This window comes from Mobula birostris, chromosome 4, assembly GCF_030028105.1.
Source record: "Mobula birostris isolate sMobBir1 chromosome 4, sMobBir1.hap1, whole genome shotgun sequence".
Taxonomy (NCBI): Eukaryota; Metazoa; Chordata; class Chondrichthyes; order Myliobatiformes; family Myliobatidae; genus Mobula; species Mobula birostris.
The window spans coordinates 206,891,831-206,912,388 of record NC_092373.1 but is presented as its reverse complement, the minus strand read 5'-3'; the positions used below and the strand labels follow the sequence as shown (position 1 = coordinate 206,912,388).

Sequence of the window (20,558 nt, the reverse complement as noted above, 5' to 3'; positions counted from 1 at the left end):
TAAGGTACCCCATGAGAGGCTTATTAAGAAAGTAAGGAGGCATTGGATCCAAGGGGACATTGCTTTGTGGATCCAGAACTGGCTTGCCCACAGAAGGCAAAGAGTGGTTGTAGACAGGTCATATTCTGCATGGAGGCCGGTGACCAGTGGTGTGCCTCAGGAATCTGTTCTGGGACCCCTACTCTTTGTGATTTTTTATAAATGACCTGGATGAGGAAGTGGAGGGATGAGTTAGTAAATTTGCTGATGACACAAAGGTTGGGGGTGTTGTGAATAGTGTCAGAAGTTACAACAGGACATTGATAGGATGCAAAACTGGGCTGAGAAGTGGTAGATGGAGTTCAACCCAGATAAGTGTGAGGTGGTTCATTTTGGTAGGTCAAAATGATGGCAGAATATAGTATTAATGGTAAGACTCTTTGCAGTGTGGAGGATCAGAGAGATTTTGGAGTCCGAGTCCATAGGACACTCAAAGCTGCTGTGCAGGTTGACCCTGTGGTTAAGAAAGCATATGGTGTATTGGCCTTCATCAATCATGGGATTGAGTTTAAGAGTCGAGAGGTAATGTTGCAGTGATATAGGACCCTGGTCAGACCCCACTTGGAGTACTGTGCTCAGTTCTGGTCGCCTCACTGCAGGAAGGACGTGGAAACCATAGAAAGGGTGCAGAGGAGATTTACGAGGATGTGCCTGGATTGGGGAGCATGCCTTATGAGAATAAGTTGAGTGAACTCGGCCTTTTCTCCTTGGAGTAACAGAGGATGAGAGGTGACCTGATAGAAGTGTACAAGATAATGAGAGGCATTGATCATGTGGATAGTCCGAGTCTTTTTCCCAGGGCTGAATTGGCTAGCATGAGAGGGCGTAGTTTTAAGGTGCTTGGAAGCAGATACAGAGATGTCAGGGGTAAGTTTTTTACACAGAGAGTGGTGAATGCATGGAATGGATTGCTGGCAGTGGTGGCGGAAGCAGAAATGATAGGGTCTTTTAAGAGATTCCTGAATGGATACATAGAGCTTAGAAAAATAGAGGGCTATGGTTAAGCCTAGGTAGTTCTAAGGTAAGGACACGTTTGGCAGAGCTTTGTAGGTCAAGAGGCCTGTATTGTGCTGTAGGTTTTCTATATTTCAATACATACCCAAATTCCTCTGCCGCTCAACACAGGTGCCCCCCAGGGTTGTGTCCTGAGTCCCATCCTCTACTCTCTTTACACCCACGACTGTGCTGCCACACACAGCTCTAACCTGCTGATAAAACTCGCAAATGACATGACTTTGATTGGCCTTATTTCTAGCAGTGATGAGACATCCTACAGAGGAGAGGTTGACACCCTGACACAGTGGTGTCAGGATAACAACCCCTCCCTCAGTGCCCAAGAAACAAAAGAGCAGATTGTGGATTACAGGAGGAACGGAGACAGGCTCGCCCCATTCAGCATCAATGGGTCTGCAGTTGAGAGGGTGAGTAGTTTCAAGTTCCTCGGTATTCACGTCACCGAAGATCTCACCTCAACTGTACACACTGCTGTGTGGCAAAAAACGCACAACAGCATCTCTTCCACCTCCAATAGCTGAAGAAGTTCGGCATGAGCTCCCAAATCCTCAAGACCTTCTACAGGGACGCCACTGAGAGCATCCTGGCCGCCTGGTACGGGACCTGAACCAACTTTGATCGCTGCGCACTGCAGAGAGTGGTACAGGCAGCCCAGCGCATCTGTGGATGTGAACTTCCCTCCATTGAGGACATTCACAACAGCAAAAGGCCTGGAAGATCACTGGGGACACCAGTCACCCCCACCATAAACTGTTCCAGCTGCTTCTGACTGGCAAACGGTACCGCAGCATTAAAGCCAAGAGCAACAGGACTGCTTCTTTCTACAAGCCATTAGACTTATAAATTCACATGCCCGTACATTGCAATGGAGTAATAACACGAAGATTTTTACTCCCTCACATCGTGGGATGGATATAAGAATTAAATAAATAAATTCAATTACTCAAGAAGAGTAGTGTAAGCTGCCTTAATGACCATCATGAGAGGTGGGTCATAGCTGGAATGAACTCCTGTCTCAGCAAGGACCTGAACCCACTACAGTAGGTCTAAGGCAGATGCAATCTCACTGGCTCTTCACATGGCCTTGGATCACCTACGTCAGGATGCTGTTTAGTGACTTTAGCTCAGTATTTAACACAATCGTTTCTGTGGTTCTGATCAAAAAGCTCCAGAACCTGGGCTCTGTACCTTCCTCTTCAACCAGATCCCCAGCATCCGAACCGGAACACCACGATCTGTGCGGATGGGAATCACCATCTCCACTTCTCTGACAATCAACACCGCTGCACCACAGGGGTGTGTGCTTAGCCCACTGCTCTACTGTCTCCACACTAATGACTGTGTGGCTGGGTAAGCTCAAATACCATCTGATGTCACAACCACTGCTGGTAGAATCTCAGACGGTGATGAGAGGGTGTTCAGGAGTGAGATATACCAGCTAGTTGAGTGGTGATGCAGCAACAACCTGGCACTCAGCATCATTAAAGCCAAAGAACTGATTGTGAACTTCAGGAAGGGTGAGACGAGGGATCACAAACCAATCCTCATTGAGAGATTAAAAGTGGAGACACTGAGCAATTTCAAGTTCCTGGGTGTCAAAATCTCGTGGATCTAACCTGATCCCAACATAATGATGCAGCTGTAAAGAAGGCCCATGACTGTGGCAAAATTTCATGAAGAGTTTGAGAAGATTTGGTATGTCCCCAAAAATTCTCGCAAATTTCTACAGATGTGCTGTGGAGAGCATTCTAACTGGCCGCATTACCGTCTGGGGGAATGGTGGTGGCTACTGCACAGGATCGAAGTAAGATCCAGAGTTGTAAACTTAATCAACTCTGTCATGAGCACTAGTCTCCATTGTATCCAGGACATCTTCAAGGAGCGATGCTTCAAGAAGGTGGTGTCCATCACTAAAGACCCCCATCACCCAGGACATGCCTTGTTCTCATTGCTGCCATCAGGAAGGAGGTACAGAAGCCTGAAAGCACACATTCAACAATTCAGGAACAGTTTCTTCCCCCCGCCATCTGATTTCTGAATGGAGAATGAACTCATGAACGCTACCTCACTACTTATTTATTTCGATTTTTTGCACTGCTTATTTAATATATAAGGTTGATGCTCTGGACCATGTTGATATTAAGGGAGAGGAGGTGTTGGAGTTATTAAAATGCATTAGGATGGATAAGTCCCCGGGACCTGATGGAATTTTCCCCAGGCTGCTAAACGAGGCGAGGGAAGAGATTGCTGAGCCTCTGGCTAGGATCTTTATGTCCTTGTTATCCACGGAAATGGTACCAGAGGATTGGAGGGAGGCGAATGTTGTCCCATTGTTCAAAAAAGGTAGTAGGGATAGTTCTGGTAATTATAGACCAGTGAGCCTTACGTCTGTGGTGGGAAAGTTGTTGGAAAAGATTATTAGAGATAGGATCTATAGGCATTTAGAGAATCATGGTCTGATCAGGGACAGTCAGCATGGCTTTGTGAAGGGGAGATCGTGTCTAACAAGCCTGATAGAGTTCTTTGAGGAGGTGACCAGGCATATAGATGAAGGTAGTGCAGTGAATGTGATCTATATGGATTTTAGTAAGGCATCTGACAAGGTTCCACATGGTAGGCTTATTCAGAAAGTCAGAAGGCATGGGATCCAGGGAAGTTTGGCCAGGTGGATTCAGAATTGGCTTGCCTGCAGAAAGCAGAGGGTGGTGGTGGAGGGAGTACATTCAGATTGGAAGGTTGTGACTAGTGGTGTCCCACAGGGGTCAGTTCTGGGACCTCTACTTTTCGTGATTTTTATTAATGACCTGGATGTAGGGGTAGAAGGGTGGGTTGGCAAGTTTGCAGATGACACAAAGGTTGGTGGTGTTGTAGACAGTGTAGGGAATTGTCGAAGATTGCAGAGAGACATTGACAGGATGCAGAAGTGGGCTGAGAAATGGCAGATGGAGTTCAACCCAGAGAGGTGTGAGGTGGTACACTTTGGAAGGACAAACTCCAAGGCAGAGTACAAAGTAAATGGTAGGATACTTGGTAGTCTGGAGGAGCAGAGGGATCTGGGGGTACATGTCCACAGATCCCTGAAAGTTGCCTCACAGGTGGATAGGGTAGTTAAGAAAGCTTATGGGGTGTTAGCTTTCATAAGTCGAGGGATAGAGTTTAAGAGTTGCGATGTAATGATGCAGCTCTATAAAACTCTGGTTAGGCTGCACTTGGAGTACTGTGTCCAGTTCTGGCCGCCTCACTATAGGAAGGATGTGGAAGCATTGGAAAGGGTACAGAGGAGATTTACCAGGATGCTGCCTGGTTTAGAGTGTATGCATTATGATCAGAGATTAAGGGAGATAGGGCTTTACTCTTTGGAGAGAAGGAGGATGAGAGGAGACATGATGGAGGTATACAGGATATTAAGAGGAATAGATAGAGTGGCTAGCCAGCGCCTCTTCCCCAGGGCACCACTGCTCAATGCAAGAGGACATGGCTTTAAGGTAAGGGGTGGGAAGTTCAAGGGGGATATTAGAGGAAGGTTTTTTACTCAGAGTGGTTGGTGCGTGGAATACACTGCCTGAGTGAGTGGTAGAGCCAGCTACACCAGTGAAATTTAAAAGAATACTGGACAGGTATATGGAGGAATTTAAGGTGGGGGGTTATATGGGAGGCAGGGTTTAAGGGTTGGCACAACATTATGGGCCGAAGGGCCTGTACTGTGCTGTACTATTCTATGTTGTGTGTTCTATATATATTTACCATAATTCTGTTTTTCTTTCTCCATTATGTATTGCATTGCACTGCTGCTGCAAAATTAACAAATTTCATGACATATGCCAGTGATATTTACGGGGAGCAGGCCTGACCCAGTCACGGAGAGGGAGGTCGCTCGGATCCTGCACGATCCACTATCTGCAGGGCATTGTGGATGCTGTAAGGTTCGGGATAGTCATCCAGTTGTGTTTGTGTGTTGGATAGTGAGCTGCTGCTGGGGATGGAAGCTGGTGACTGTGAGAAGCTAGTACTCACCTGGACCCCAGATGCCCTGGCATTGCTGATCGGCAGACTGGCAGGTCCCATGGTTGCAGTACAGATTTCCTTTGCTGCATGTGTGACCATCTTTTATGTAGCAATCGTTGGGGCAGTCCTGGGATTGGCCTGTGCAGAACTCTGGCAAGTCGCATTCTCCCCGCTTTGGTCTACAGACCGTGCCTGCCGGCAGAAACTGAGGAGAGAGCAGCAGTGAAACATTCACCAGGGGGTGGGAGGTGGGTGTAGCGCTGGCCAGGCACATCTGTCTGGACCTACTGCTTGAAACAGAGCATGAGGAATACTCAGTAGCTCCATCCACACGTGGGAGATTCTGCCAGAACTGGGAAGGACCTGGAGAAGATCTCAGAAATTTTTTATTTAACCGTTTTATTTACTGGCCCTTTGAGCAGCACTGCCCAGGATCCCAGCTTTAAGCAGTACCTTAATCGCAGGACAATTTACAAAGACCAATTAACCCACCGACCAAAAACAAACAAGAGCAAATCTGCTGATGCTGGTACAGTGCAGAGCACTGTGCAAACTTCTGGCATCAGAAGTGAACTCTGAACTCTTAAATGCCCCGTATTGTAATAGGGGCTAACTGCTACGTTATCATGGAGCCAGCAGAGAGGGTGGGGAAGAGCGATGCCTGTGATCGAGTGAAACCAGGCTACACAACTGTACATTTTCTTGGCGTGGTATTAGTTTATTGTAGCGAGATACTGTGAAAAGCTTGTCTCACACACTGGCCATACAGATCAGATCATTACACAGTGCACTGAACCAAGAAGTAAAGGTGCTGATTGACAGTTGTTTCTCGGCCTGCAGGCCAGTGACTAGTGGTGTGCCACAGGGGTTGCTGTTGGGTCCCTCATTTTTCATTAATTCTGTTAATGATTTGGATGTGAATAGACAATATTTATTTATTTCGAAAATGTGATGCAGAAATAATTTACAAGGATGTTGCCTGGGCTGGAAGGGCCGGCTAGTGGCGCAACGACATCGGCGCCAGACCCGGGAGCAGAGGTTCCCGGGTTCGAAACCAGTCGGGTCCGCTCCCGAGTACGCTTTCCATCCGTGCCGGGTTGAGTGTCGAGATCACAACTCGACCTCGTAAAACAAAGGGAAAATGCTGCAAAAATGGCTGTGTGGGGAGTGGGGAGACAGTCTCTCTCTCTTGTTCCACACCTTGTAAAAAAGCCATCACGGACACAGACTCGCACACATGCAGGCACACGCAAATAAAAAAAGACTTGGGCTGCATGCAAAAAGATGAAACACTGAGCCTTACTTGACATTTCTTACAGCAAGCACCAGCAGATGAACACTTCGCACCATGCGTGAATCTGCAAGTTGACGGCTCGCAGCAAGGGTCTGAACATTCCTGTAGGAAATAAAGCGTACAGGGGCACCATTACTGAACCAGCATGTATCTTCTCGGAGTTCCTGACTATATCAATACTTCCGTCAACATTTCTTGACTTGGAGATACAGTGCAGAAGAGGTCCTCACGACCAATGAGCAACCTGCCAGTTTAACCCTATCCTAATCAAAGGACAATTTGCAATAACCAATTAACCTACTTTGGACTGTGAGAGGAAACCAGAGTACCTGGAGGAAACCCATGCACACATGGGAAGAACATACAAACTTTCTGAGAGAAGAAGCTGGAATTGAACTCCAGACTCCAGTGCCCTGAGCTGTAGTGGGGTTGCACCACCCTGGCATCCTGTTACTGAAAACACATTGTCAGCAGAGTGATAGAGGGTGGCATCACAGCGTTCACTGATGCCCAGCATAGCTGGCCAGGCCCACCTTGGACCAAAGAACAGAGCTACAGAGGTCAGCTGAAACATCAAGGTAGCATGTGACCGTGTGAAACACTAGGGAGCAAGTAACATATGGTCAATGCCCTTCGAGGGGATCACTCCGATGCTTGGAGTTAGAATTGCAGGCAAGGTAGTTTCAGTAGCCTCCAATAGCCATACTCCCTTTTGTAGAGGAAGATAGTTGTTGGAGTTAATCATACTAGCCCCAGGCCTCAACGAGAACAGGAACAGTGAGGTAAATAGGTAAGTTGATTTCTTATTTCTTTTTTTTATTTAACTCCTGAAAGACTAGGGGTTATGTTTACAGAGCCAGTGTTGTATTCCAGGTGTCAGACGTGGGATTTCCAGGACATTTCCAGCCTCTCTGAAGGCCACATCTGTGCCAGGCGCATGGAGCTGCAGCTCCTTAGAGACTGAGTTAGGGAACTGGAGCTGCAACTCGATGACCTTTGGATGAGAGGTGACTTGATAAAGGTGTACAAGAAAATGAGAGACATTGATCATGTGGATAATCAGAGGCTTTTCCCCAGGGCTGAAATGACTAGCATGAGAGGGCACAGTTTTAAGCTGCTTGGAAGTAGGTACAGAGGAGATGTCAGTGGTAAGTTTTATAAGCGGTGAGTGCATGGAATGGGCTGCTGGTGGCGGTGGTGGAGGCTGAAACAATAGGGTCTTTTAAGAGACTCCTGGATGGCTACATGGAGCTTAGAAAAATAGAGGGCTATGGGTAAGGACGTGTTTTGCACAGCTTTGTGGACCAAAGGGACTGTATTGTGCTGTAGGTTTTCTATGTTTCTGTGAATTAGGGAAGCCAGGAAGTACTTGGCCAGTAGGATTAAGGAGAATGCTAAGGCATTCTATACATACATCAAGAGCAAGATGATGACCAGGGAGTGGGTACGCCTACTCAGGGATAAAGGAGGAGACATGTGTTTCAAGGTGGAGGAGATATGGGTACTCTAGGATATTTTGCATTGGTATTTACAAGATGAAGGGTATGGAGATCAGTGTGGAGTGAGCTAACTTCCTTGGTCATTTCAAGATACACAAGGAGGTGGTATTGGGTCTCTTAAAGAACAGCAACGTAGCTAAGTCTGCAGCAGCTGCTTAGATAGAAAAGGTGTGTCAGAAGGGCAAAGTCATGATAATCTTTGGGCATTTTAATGTGAGAATGGATTGGGAAAACCAGGCCAGTACAGGACCTCAAGAGAGAGAATTTGTAGAATGTCTAAGGGGTGGCTTTTTAGAACAGCTTGTTGTTGAGCCCACTTAGGGAATCGGCTGTACTGGATTGGGTGTTGTGCAATGACCCGGAGGTGATAAGAGAGCTTAAGGTTAAGGAACCCTTAAGAAACAGTGATCACAATATGATCAAGTTCTCTTCGAAATTTGAGAAGGAGAAACAAAATTCCAATGTGTCTGCATTCCAGTGCAATAAAGGAAATTACAATGCCATGAGAGGGGAACTGGCCAAAGTTGACTGGAAAGGGACACTAGCAGGAAGGACAGCAGAGCAGCAATGGCTGGCATTTCTGCAAAAAATGAGGGAAGTGCAGGACAGGTATATTCCAAATAAGAAGAAATTTTCGAATGGAAGAAGGACACTATCATGGCTGACAAATGAAGCTGGAGTCAAAGTAAAAGCAAACGAGAAGGCATAAAGAAAGCCAAAGCTAGTGGGAAGATAGAGGATTGAGAAGCTTTTAAAAACTTGCAGAAAGAAACTAAGAAAGTTATTAGGAAGGAAAAGATGAATTATGAAAGGAAGTTGGCGACTAATATCAAAGAAGATACTAACAGTTTTTTTTAAGTACATAAAGGATAAAAGAGAGCTGAGGGTAGATATAGGACCAATAAAAAATGACGCTGGAGATATTTTCACGAGAGATGCAGAGATGGCAGAGGAACTGAATGCATATTTTGCATCAGTCTTCAATGTGGAAGACACCTGCAGTATACTGGACATTAAAGAGTGTCAGGGAAGTGAAGTATGTACAGTGAAAATTACAACTGAGAAGGTGCTCAGGAAGCTTAATGGTCTGAGGGTGGATAAATCTCCTGGACCTGATGGAATGCACCCTTGGGTTCTGAAGGAAGTAGCTGAAGAGATTGCAGAGGCATTAACAATGATCTTTCAAGAATCAATAGATTCTGGCATTGTATCAGGTGACTGGAACATTTCTAATGTTACTCTGCTATTTAAGATGGGTGGGAGGAAGCAGAATGGAAGCTATAGACCTGTTAGCCTAACATCAGTGGTTGGGAAGTTGTTGGAATCAATTGTTAGAGATGAGATTACAGAGTATCTGGAGGGAAATGACAAGATAGGCCAGAGCCAGCATGGTTTCCTGAAAGGGAAATCCTGCCTGACTAACCTACTGCAATTTTTTAAGGAAATTACAAACAGGGTAGACAAAGGAGATGCAGTCGACATGGTGTACTTGGATTTTCAGAAGGCCTTTGACAAGGTGCCGCACATGAGGCTGCTTAGCAAGATAAGAGCCCATGGAATTATAGGGAAGCTACTAGCATGAGTGGAGCATTGGCTGATCGGCAGAAAACAGAGAGTGGGAATATAGGGATCCCATTCTGGCTGGCTTCCGGTTACCAGTGGTTTTCCACAGGGATCGGTTTTGGGACCGCTGCTTTTTACAATGTACATCAATGATTTGGACTATGGGATTAATGGATTTGTGGCTAAATTTGCCGATGATACAAAGATAGCTGGAGGAGCGGGTAGTGTTGAGGAAACAGAGAGCCTGCAGAGAGACTTAGATAGTTTAGGGGAAATGGGCAAAGAAGTGGCAAATGAAATACAATGTTGGAAAGTGTATGGTCATGGAAGAAATAAATGGGCAGACAATCATTTAGATTGGGAGAGAATTCAAAATGCAGAGATGCAAAGGGACTTGGGAGTCCTTGTGCAAGATACCCTAAAGGTTAACCTCCAGGTTGAGTTGGTTGTGAAGAAGGTGAATGCAATGTTGGCATTCATTTCTAGAGGTATAGAATATAAGAGCAGGGATGTGATGTTGAGGCTCTATAAGGCACTTGTGAGACCACACTTGGAGTATTGTGTGTGCAGTTTTGGGCTCCTTATTTTGGAAAGGATATACTGACATTGGAGAAGGTTCAGAGAAGATTCAGGAGAACGATTCCAGATATGAAAGGGTTACTGTATGAGGAATGTCTGGCAGCTCTTGGGCTGTATTCCGTGGAGTTCAGGAGAATGAAGGGGGATCTCATCGAAACATTCCGAATGTTAAAAGGTCTGAACAGATTAGACATGGCAAAGTTATTTTGATGGTAGGGGAGTCTAGGACAAGAGAGCACGACTTCAGGATTAAAAGATGTCCATTTAGAACAGAGATGCAGAGAAATTACTTTAGTCAGAGGGTGATAAATCTGTGGAATTTGTTGCCATGAGCAGCAAAAGAGGCCAAGTCATTGGGTGCATTTAAGGCAGAGAGAGAAAGGTTCTTGATTAGCCAGAGCATGAAAGAGTATGGGAAGAAGGCAGGGGAGTAAGGATGACTGGAAGAATTGGATCAGCCCATTCTTGAATGGTGGAGCTGACTCAAAGGGCCAAATGGCCTACTTTTGCTCCTATGTCTTATGGTCTTATATACATGTTGGACCTTCTCCATATTGATAAAGACAAGAGCTGAGATTGCTGGATTCTTTACCAATATCTTTATACCCTCTCAAGCCACACGAGAGGTTCCGAGGACTGTTAAATAGCTAATGTTCTTTCATAATTCAAGAAGGGAAAATAGGGTAATCTTATCAATTGTCAATGAATGAACGTGACATCTGCAGTCGGGTTACTGGAAAGATTTCTCAGTGATAGCATTTATCAGCATTTGGAAAATTGGACAATTTGCTTAGTGCAGGACAAGTCGTGTCTTAGTTGGATAGAAAACCCACAGCACAATACAGGCCCTTCGGCCCACAAAGCTGTGCTGAAAATGTCCTTACCTTAAAACTACCTAGGCTTAACCATAGCCCTCTATTTTTTAAAGCTCCATGTATCCATCCAGGAGTCTTTTCAAAGACCCTATTGTTTCAGCCTCCACCACCGCCACTGGCAGCCCATTCCACGCGCTCACCACTCTTTGCGTAAAAAACTTACTCCTGACATCTCCTCTGTACCTACTTTCAAGCACCTTAAAACTGTGCCGTCTTGTGCTAGCCATTTCAGCCCTAGGACAAAGCCTCTGACAATCCACACGATCAATGCCTCTCATTATCTTGTGCACCTCTATCAGGTCACCTCTCATCCTCCGTCGCTTCAAGGAGAAAAGGCCGAGTTCACTCAACCTATTCTCATAAGGCATGCTCCCCAATCCAGGCAACATCCTTGTAAATCTCCTCTGCACCCTTTCTATGGTTTCCACATCCTTCCTGTAGTGAGGTGACCAGAACTGAGCACAGTACTCCAAGTGAGGTCTGACCAGGGTCCTATGTAGCTGCAACATTACCTCTTTCTTAATATCTACATTCTCAAGCTTTTCAGTCTACTGCAAGTCATCCCTACAATTGCCAATATCCTTTTCTGTAGTGAATACTAAAGCAAAATATTCATTAAGTACCTCCACTATTTCCTCCGGTTCCATACACAATTTGCCACTGTCACACTTGGTTGGTCCTATACTGTCACGTCTTATCCTCTTGCTCTTCACATACTTGTAGAATGCCTTGAGGTTTTCCTTAATCCTTCTCATGGCCCCTTCTGGCTCTCCTAATTTCATTCTTAAGTTCCTTCCTGCTTGCCTTATAATCTTCTAGATTCATATCATTACCTAGTCTTTTGAACCTTTCATAAGCTCTTCTTTTCTCCTTGACTAGATTTACAACAGCCTTTGTGCACCACGGATCTTGTACCCTACCATCCTTTCCATGTCTCATTGGAACGTACCTACTCAGAACCCCACGCAAATATCCCCTGAACATTTTCCATATTTCTTTGGTATATTTCCCTGAGAACATCTGTTTCCAAGTTCCTGCCTGATAGCCTCATAATCCCCCTTACTCCAATTAAACATTTCCCTAACTTGTCTGTTCCTATCCCTCTCCAATGCTACGGTAAAGGAGATAGAATTGTGATCACTATCTCCAAAATTCTCTCCCACTGAGAGACCTGAAACCTGACCAGGTTCATTTCCCAATACCAAATCAAGTACAGTCTCTCCTCTTGTAGGTTCATCTACATATTCTGTCAAGAAACCTTCCTGAACACACCTAACAAACTCTACCCCATCTAAACCCCTCACTCTAGGGAGATGCCAATCAATATTTGGGAAATTAAAATCTCCCACTGCAACAACCCTGTTATTATTACTAATTTCCAGAATCTGTCTCCCTATCTGCTCCTCGATGTCCCTGTTACTATTGGGTGGTCTATAAAAAACACCCAGATGGGTTATTGACCCCTTCCTGTTCCTAACTTCCACCCACAGAGACTTCACAGACAACCCCTCCATGATTTCCTCCTTTTCTGCCTCAGTTACACTACCTCTGATCAACAATGCCACACCCCCACCTCTTTTGCCTCCCTCCCTGTCCTTTCTGAAACACCTAAAGCCTGGCACTTGAAGTAGCCATTCCTGCCGCTGCACCATCCAAGTCTCTGTAATGACCACAACATCATAGCTCCAAGTGCTGATCCACGCCCTAAGCTCATCCGCTTTATTCATGATACTCCTCGCATTAAAATAGACACATCTCAAACCATCGGTCTGAACGCGTCCCTTCTCTATCACCTGCCTATCCTCCCTCTGGCACTGTCTCCAAGCTTTCTCTATTTGTAAGCCAACCTCCCTTTCCTCTGTCACTTCAGTTCGGTTTTCACCCCCCCAGCAATTCTGGTTTAAACTCTCCTCAATAGCTCTAGCAAACCTTCTCGCCAGGATATTGGTGAATAAGATGATGAAAGGCATTGATCGTGTGGATAGCCAGAGATTTTTCCCAGGGCTGAAATGGCTAACATGAGAAAGCATAATTTTAAAGTGCTTAGAATTTGGTACAGGGGGGATGTCAGAGGTAATTTTTTTTTACACAGAGAATGGTGGGTGTGTGGAATGCACTGCCGGTGAAGGTGGTACAGGCAGACACAATAAGGTATTTTAAGAGGCTTTTAGATAGGTACATGGAACTCAAGAAAATAGAGGGCTATGCGGAAGGGAAATTCTAGGCAGTGTCTATAGTAGGTTACATGGTCGACACAACATTGTGGGTCAAAGGGTCTGTAATGTGCTGTATATTTCTTTGATTCTATTTTTCCATGCTTCTGACTGGAACATGCCCGCCTGCCCTGTGTCTGTGCAATTCGTCTTTTAACACATTGGATGTGGACTTGTCCAAAAACAGGTGTTCCAATTAGATCTCCCTAAATGGTCAGTCACCTGACAAGACTAATTACCAGGTCCAGTATGACCTCTCCTCTTGTTATTATCTACATACTGATTAGAGAAACCTTTCTGGATGCACCCAACAGAATCTACCCAACGTAAGCTCAATATACTAAGAAGGCCCCAGGTCCATATTGGTGAAGTTGAAGTCATCCACAACAATAACCCTGTTGTTTTTATTTCTTTCCTCAATATGTGTCTGGGGAGATTGTGGAGACATTAGTAATGATCTTTCAAGAATCACTAGATTTTGGAATGGTTCCTGAGGACTGGAAAATTGCAAATGTCATTCAACTCTTTAAGAAGGGAGGGAAGCAGAAGAAAGGAAATTATAGGCCAGTTAGTCTGACCTCAGTGCTTGGGAAGATGTTGGAGTCCATTATTAAGGATGGAGCTTCAAGATTCTTGGAGGCAAATGATAAAATAGACCAAATGGACCAAAGTCCCCTTAAGGGGAAACCTTGCCTGACAAATCTGTTGGAATTCTTTGAGGAAATAACAAGCAGGATAGAGAAAGGAGAGTCAGTGGATATGGTATACTTGGATTTTCAGAAGGCTGCTTAACAAGCTAAAAATGCATTGTACGAGGGGTGATTGATAAGTTTGTGGCCTAAAGTAGAAGGAGATGAATTATACAGCCCTGTTACATGCACATGCAGTTCAACTCTGAGTGATTATGCAGAAAGTTTGAAGTTAATAACTCATCTCCTTCTACCTTAAGTAATGAACTTATCAATCACCCCTGCTGTCAACCACTTCTGGAGGTCCAAGACACCCACTTCTACAAAGAAGGGATCCGTATGCTCCACGACCACTGGACTAAGTGTGTAAATGTAGGAGGGGACTGTGTTGAAAAATAGATGTGCTAGGTTTTCTAAAATTGATTCCTTCTACCCTAGGCCACGAACATATCAATCACCCCTCATATTACAGGAAAGGTACTAGCATGGATAGCAGATTGACTGATTGACAGGAGGCAAAGAGTTAGAATAAAGGCACCTATTCTGGTTTGCTATCAGCGTCTAGTGGTATTTCATAGGGTCTGTGTTGGGACTGCTTCTTTTTACATTATATGTCAATGATTTGGATGATGGAATCGATGGCTTTGTGGCCAGGTTTGCAGATGGTACAAAGATAGGTAGAGGGTCAGGTAAAGGAAGCAGGAAATCTGCAGAAGGACTTAAATTAGGAGAATGGGGCAAAGAGGTTGTAGGTGAAACATAGCAATAGTAAATGTATGGTCTAGTGGGTGGTAAGGAAGACAAATGCAATGTTAGCATTAATTTCAAAAGGACTAGATTATAAAGTCAGGGACTTGATACTGAGGCTTTATAAGCCATTGGTCAAACTGCTCTTGGAGTGTTGTGCGCAGTTTTGGGGCCCTTATCTAAGAAAAATGAGCTGACATTGGAGTCAGTCCAGAGGAGGTTCATAAGAATGATGCTGGGAATAAAAGGGTTAATGTATGAGGAACATTTGTTGGCTCTGGCCCTGTACACGTTGGAGTTTAAAAGACAGGGGATTGCCTTGAAACATATCAGGTGTTGAAAGGCCTTGATGGAGTGGATGTGGAGAGGATGTTTCCTATGGTTGGGGGGTCTAGGACCAGAGGACACAGTTTCAGAATAGAGGGACGTCCTTTTAGAATGGAGATGAGGAGGAATTTCTTTAGCCTGAGAGTGGTGAATCTGTGGAGTTCGTTGTCCCAGGCCCAGTCTTCAAGTATATTTAAGACAGGGGTTGACAGGTTCTGGACTGGTCAAGGCATGAAAGGACACGGGGAGAAAGCAAGAGATCAGGGCTGAGAGGAAAAATGGATCTGCCATGATGAAAAGGCAGAACAAACTTGATGGGCCAAATGGCCTAATTCTGCTCCTACCTCTTATGGTCTAATAGTGGGTGGGTCTAGGACCAGAGGCCACAGCATCAGAATAGAGAGACATCCATTTAGAACAGAGATAAGGAGGAATCCCTTTAGCCACAGGGTGATGAAACTGTGGAACTCATTGTCGCGGACAGCTGTGGAGGCTAAGTCATTGGGTATATTTAAAGTGGATATGTTCTTGATTAGTCAGGATGTCAAAGATTATGGGGAGAAGGTAGGAGAATGCGGTTGAGGGGGAAAATAATTCAGCCGCAAATTGTCAAATGGCCTAATTCTGCCCTTATGTCTTATTGTCTTTATGCTGTTTAAATCTGTTCACCTAAGTCCCAGTGGCTATTGTGGTTGGGAGTCGGTAGTACAATCCAGAGTGATTGCACCTTGCTTAATTTTGAGTTCTACCCATTTAGACAGTGGACGAGCATCCATTGGTTACCTTAGGAGTGCAGTTGTGATATAAGACCATAAGACATAGGAGCACAATTAGGCCACCTGGCCCATCCAGTTTGCTCCGCCATTCAATCATGGCTGATCTTTTTTTCTATCTCCCCCTCAACCCCTTCTCCCCGTAACCTTTGATGCTGTGTCCAATCAAGAACCTATCAATCTCTGCCTTAAATACGCCCAAAGATCTGGCCTCCACACCTGCATATGGCAAGATATTCCACAAATTCACCACCCTTTGGCTAAAGAAATTTCTCTGCATCTCTGTTTTGAAAGGGCACCCCTCTATCCTGAGGCTGTGCCCTCTTGTCCTAGACTCTCCCACCATGGGAAACATCCTTTCCACATCTACTCTGTCTAGGCCTTTCAACATTTGAAAGGTTTCAATCAGATCCGCCCTCATCCTTCTGAGTTCCAGCGAGTACAGACCCAGAGCCATCAAACGTTCCTTGTATGATAGCCCTTTCATTTCTGGAATCATCCTTGTGAACCTCCTCTGAACCCTCTTCAATGCCAGCACACCTTTTCTAAGATGAGAGGCCCAAAACTGTTCACAATACTCAAGGTGAGGACTCACCAGGGCCTTATAAAGCCTCAGCATCATATCCTTGCCCTTATATTCTAGACCTCTTGAAATTAATGCTAACACGGCATTTGTCTTACTCACCACTGACTCAACCTGCAAGTTAACTTACAGGGTGTTCTGCACAAGGACTCCCGAGTCCCTCTGCATCTCAGATTCTTGGATTTTCTCACCATTTAGAAGATATTCCGCACATTTATTTCTACTACCAAAGTGCATGACCATGCATTTTCCAACATTGTATTTCATTTTCCACTTTCTTGCCCATTCTTCTAATCTGTCTAAGTCCTTCTGCATCCTACCTGTTTCCTCAACACTACCTGCCCATCTACCAATCTTCATATCATCTGCAAACTTGGCAACAAAGCCATCTATTCCATCATCTAAGTCATTTATATACACCATAAAAAGGAGTGGTCCCAACAGTGACCCCTGCGGAATACCACTAGTCTCTGGCAGCCAACCAGAAAAGGATCCTTTTATTCCCAATTGCTGCCTCCTACCAATCAGCCAATGCTCTAACCACATTAGTAACTTGCTTGTAATACCATGGGCTCTTAACTTGGTAAGCAGCCTCATGTGTGACACCTTGTCAAGGGTTTTCTGAAAGTCTAAATATACATCGACTATATCCCCTTTATCTATCCTACTTGTAATCTCCTTAAAGAATTCCAACAGGTTTGTCAGGCAGGATTTTCCCTGAAGGAAACCATGCTGACTTTGTACTATCTTATCCTGCATCACCAAGTACTCCATCACCTCATCCTTAACAATTGACTCCAACATCTTCCCAACCACTGAGGTCAGGCTAACTGGTCTATAATTTACTTTCTGCTGTCTTCCTCCTTTCTTAAAGAGTAGAGTAACATTTGCAATTTTCCAGTCCTCTGGCACCATGCCAGAGTCCAATGATTTTGCAAGATCATTTCTAATGCCACCACAATCTCTAATGCTACCTCTTTCAGAAGCCTAGGGTGCAGTTCATCTGGTCTGGGTGACCTATGTACCTTTAGCATTTTGAGCACCTTCTCTCTTGTAACAGTAATTGTACCCACTTCTGTTCCTTCACACACTACAACATCAGGCATTCTGCTAGTGAAAACTGATGCAAAATACTAGTTCAGTTTATCAGCCATCTCCTTGTTCCCTGTTATTATTTCTCCTGCCTCATTTTCTAGCGGTGCCATATCCACTCTCCTTTCTCTTTTATTTTTCGCATACTTGAAAAAACTTTTACTATCCACTTTGATGTTATTTGTGAGCTTGCTTTCATATTTCATCTTTTCCCTTCTAATGAGTTTTTAGTTGTTCTCTGTAGGTTTTTAAAAACTTCCCAATCCTCTGTCCTCCCACTAATTTTTGCTTCGTTGTATGCCCTTTCTTTTGACTTCCCGTGTCAGCCACAGTTGTACTATTTTACCATTTGAGTATTTCTTCATTTTTGGAATACACATGTCCTGCACCTTCCTCATTTTTCCCAGAAACCACATGTCATTCCCACTCTGCTGACATCCCTGCCAGCAGCTCCTTCCAGTTTACTTTGGCCAACTCCTCTCTCATACCACTGTAACTTCCCTTACTCCACTGAAATACTGCTACATCAGACTTTACTTTCTCCCTACCAAATCTCAAGTTGAACAAATCATTGTGATCACTAGTTCCAAAGGGTTCTTTTAACTTAAGCTCCCTAATTGTCTCCAGTTCCGTACATAGCTCCCAATCAAGTATAGCTCCCCCCCCCCCCCCGCAGTAAGTTCAACGACAAGCTGCTCTAAAAAGCCATCTCTTCGGCATTCAACAAACTCATTCTCTTGAGATCCATTTCCATCCTGATTTTTCTAGTCGACCTGCATGTTAAAATCCCCCATAACTACCATAATATTGCCCTTTTGACACGCTTTTTCTATTTCCTGTTGTAATCTGTGGTCCACCTCCCAGCCACTGCTGGGAGGCCTGTATATAACTGCCGTCAATGTCTCTTTACCCTTGCAATTTCTTAACTCAGCCCACAAGGATCCAACATCTTCCGATCCTATGCCACATCTTTCTACTGATTTGATGCCATTCTTTACCAGCAGAGCCACACCACCCCCTCTGCCTACCTTCCTGTCCCTCCGATACAAGATGTAACCTTGGCCATTCAGCTCCCAACTACAACCATCCTTCAGCCAGGATTCAGTGATGGATACAACATCATACCTGGCAAACTGTAATATTGCAAGATCATCCACCTTATTCCTTATATTACGCACATTTAGATACAACACCTTGAGGACTGTAATTGCTGTCCTTTCTGATTCTGCATCCCTAATGATTTGATACTCACCCTGCTGGCTGCAACTAAGTCCCACCATCTGCCTGCCCTTCCTGACAGTCTGACTGCAGGCTATCTTCGATTTTTTACCATCCATCCTATCCTGAGTCCCTTCATTTTGATTTCCATCCCCTTGCCAAATTAGTTTAAACCCTCCCCAACAGCTCTAACAAACCTTCCCGCTAGAATATTGGTCTCCCTCGGGTTCAGGTGTAACCCATCACTTTTGAACATTTCATACCTCCCCCAGAAAAGATCCCAGTGATCCAAGATCCTGAAGCCCTGCCCCCTGCACCAGCTTCTCAGCCATGCATTTATCTGCCAAATCATTCTGTTTCTACCCTCACTGGCGCATGGCACAGGCAGCAATCTGAAAATTACTACCCAGGAGGTCCTGCTTCTCAGCTTTCTACCTAGCTCTCTAAATTCTCTTTTCAAACCTCATTGCTTTTCCTTCCTATGTCATTGCTACCAATATGTACCAAGACATCTGGCTGCTCCCCCTCCCTCTCCAAAATGTTGTGGACACGATCTGAGACATCACTGATCCTGGCACCTGGGAGGTAACTTATCACCCTGGTGTCCCGTTCACGTCGACAGAATCTCCTGTCTGTTCCCCTCTCTATCACTACCGCTCCCTTCTTCTCTCTCTTTCCCTTCTGCACCACAAATCCGTGCTTGGCATTCTCCCGAGAGGTCATCCCCCACAAAAGTATCCAAAGCGGTATACTTGTTTTCGAGAGGAATGGCCACAGGGTGCTCTGCTCTAACTGTCTATTTATATTTCTGCTGACAGTCACCCAGCTACTCGCCTCCTGCAACTTCACAGTGACTACCTCCCTGTAACTCTGATCAATTATATCCTCACTTTCCCGTACAAGCCGAAGATCATCCAGTTGCTGCGCCAGATCCCTAACACGGTCTTCAAGGAGCTGCAGCCGGATGCACTCCAAGCAGATGTAGTTGCCCGGAAGACTCTGGGTCTCCCAGTTCTCCAACATCCGGCACGAAGAGCACACCACAGAAATGTTTCAGTAAGAGAGGGGAAAAAAAACAAAAAAGAAACCTTAACAGACACTTTACACAGAGCCGACGCCTCTTCCAAGCTGAAGCCTCCTTTGAGCCAAAGCCTGTCGCTTCTACTCTTGCGACTGGCCTACTCCCGACAATGGCTGCTCCGCTTATCCCTTCTATACTTTTATTTAGTTGGTAGAGTTCTGTTGATGCTGCTGATAGGCCATGTACAATGGACAAACACCGTCAAAGCTCCCTTTTTGTTCTTTATTAATAGCACAAACACCCCACCCCAAACTCCTGCTGTAATACAGACTATTCCCTAGGACCTCCCCAATAACTACCTAAAGGCCAGAAGTCTTTCAGTGGAGATATCCTCCATCTCCTGTGGCCCCATACAACAAGTTCCTCTTGGTCTCTGACAGGCCTTATTCTCTAGTTGTCATTGACTACAGTCCTCGACATGAATGGAGTTTCTGAGTCCGCAGCACGCGTTCACTGCCAAGGCTTCTCAGAATCAGTTTTCAAAGTTGCCATCTGCCCCTGGATAACGTCAGGTGAGAGAGCAGATCCCTCAGCACCGGCTCCATACCTCGGGCTTGCCGCAGTCACATTGCTCGCCTTTCTCCACGTACATGTTGCCACACTTCGGACCTCCCACCAGCTGCTCCATATTGGGCATGTTGAAGAGACAAAATCCACTTCCGTAAAGCAGGGTCCTCATCAAGTCATCTCGGCTGCAGCTGCTGAACGCTGTCGGTGGCACCAGGCTAAAGAGAAAGATAAATAGACTCCTTCAAGGGGATGAATGGAAGAACACTGAAATACTAACGGACAAAACATGAAGTGCAACACACATCAAAGTTGCTGGTGAACGCAGCAGGCCAGGCAGCATCTCTAGGAAGAGGTACAGTCGACGCTTCAGGCCGAGACCCTTCATCAGGACTAACTGAAGGAAGAGTTAGTAAGAGATTTGAAAGTTGGAGGGGGAGGGGGAGATCCAAAATGATAG

General features: G+C 45.1%; 1 protein-coding gene across 1 annotated transcript in view; it reads right to left on the bottom strand.

The window, feature by feature from the left end:
• Nucleotides 1-20,558, bottom strand: part of LOC140197108 (disintegrin and metalloproteinase domain-containing protein 12-like) — a 136,097-nt gene that overhangs the window by 60,812 nt on the left and 54,727 nt on the right. The window contains exons 12-14 of the mRNA XM_072257023.1: nt 20,139-20,316; nt 6,362-6,454; nt 5,068-5,263 (exon numbers count right to left, since the gene is read on the bottom strand). Of these exons, the coding sequence (XP_072113124.1) occupies nt 5,068-5,263; nt 6,362-6,454; nt 20,139-20,316 (467 nt within the window). The remainder of the gene's footprint in view (nt 1-5,067; nt 5,264-6,361; nt 6,455-20,138; nt 20,317-20,558) is intronic.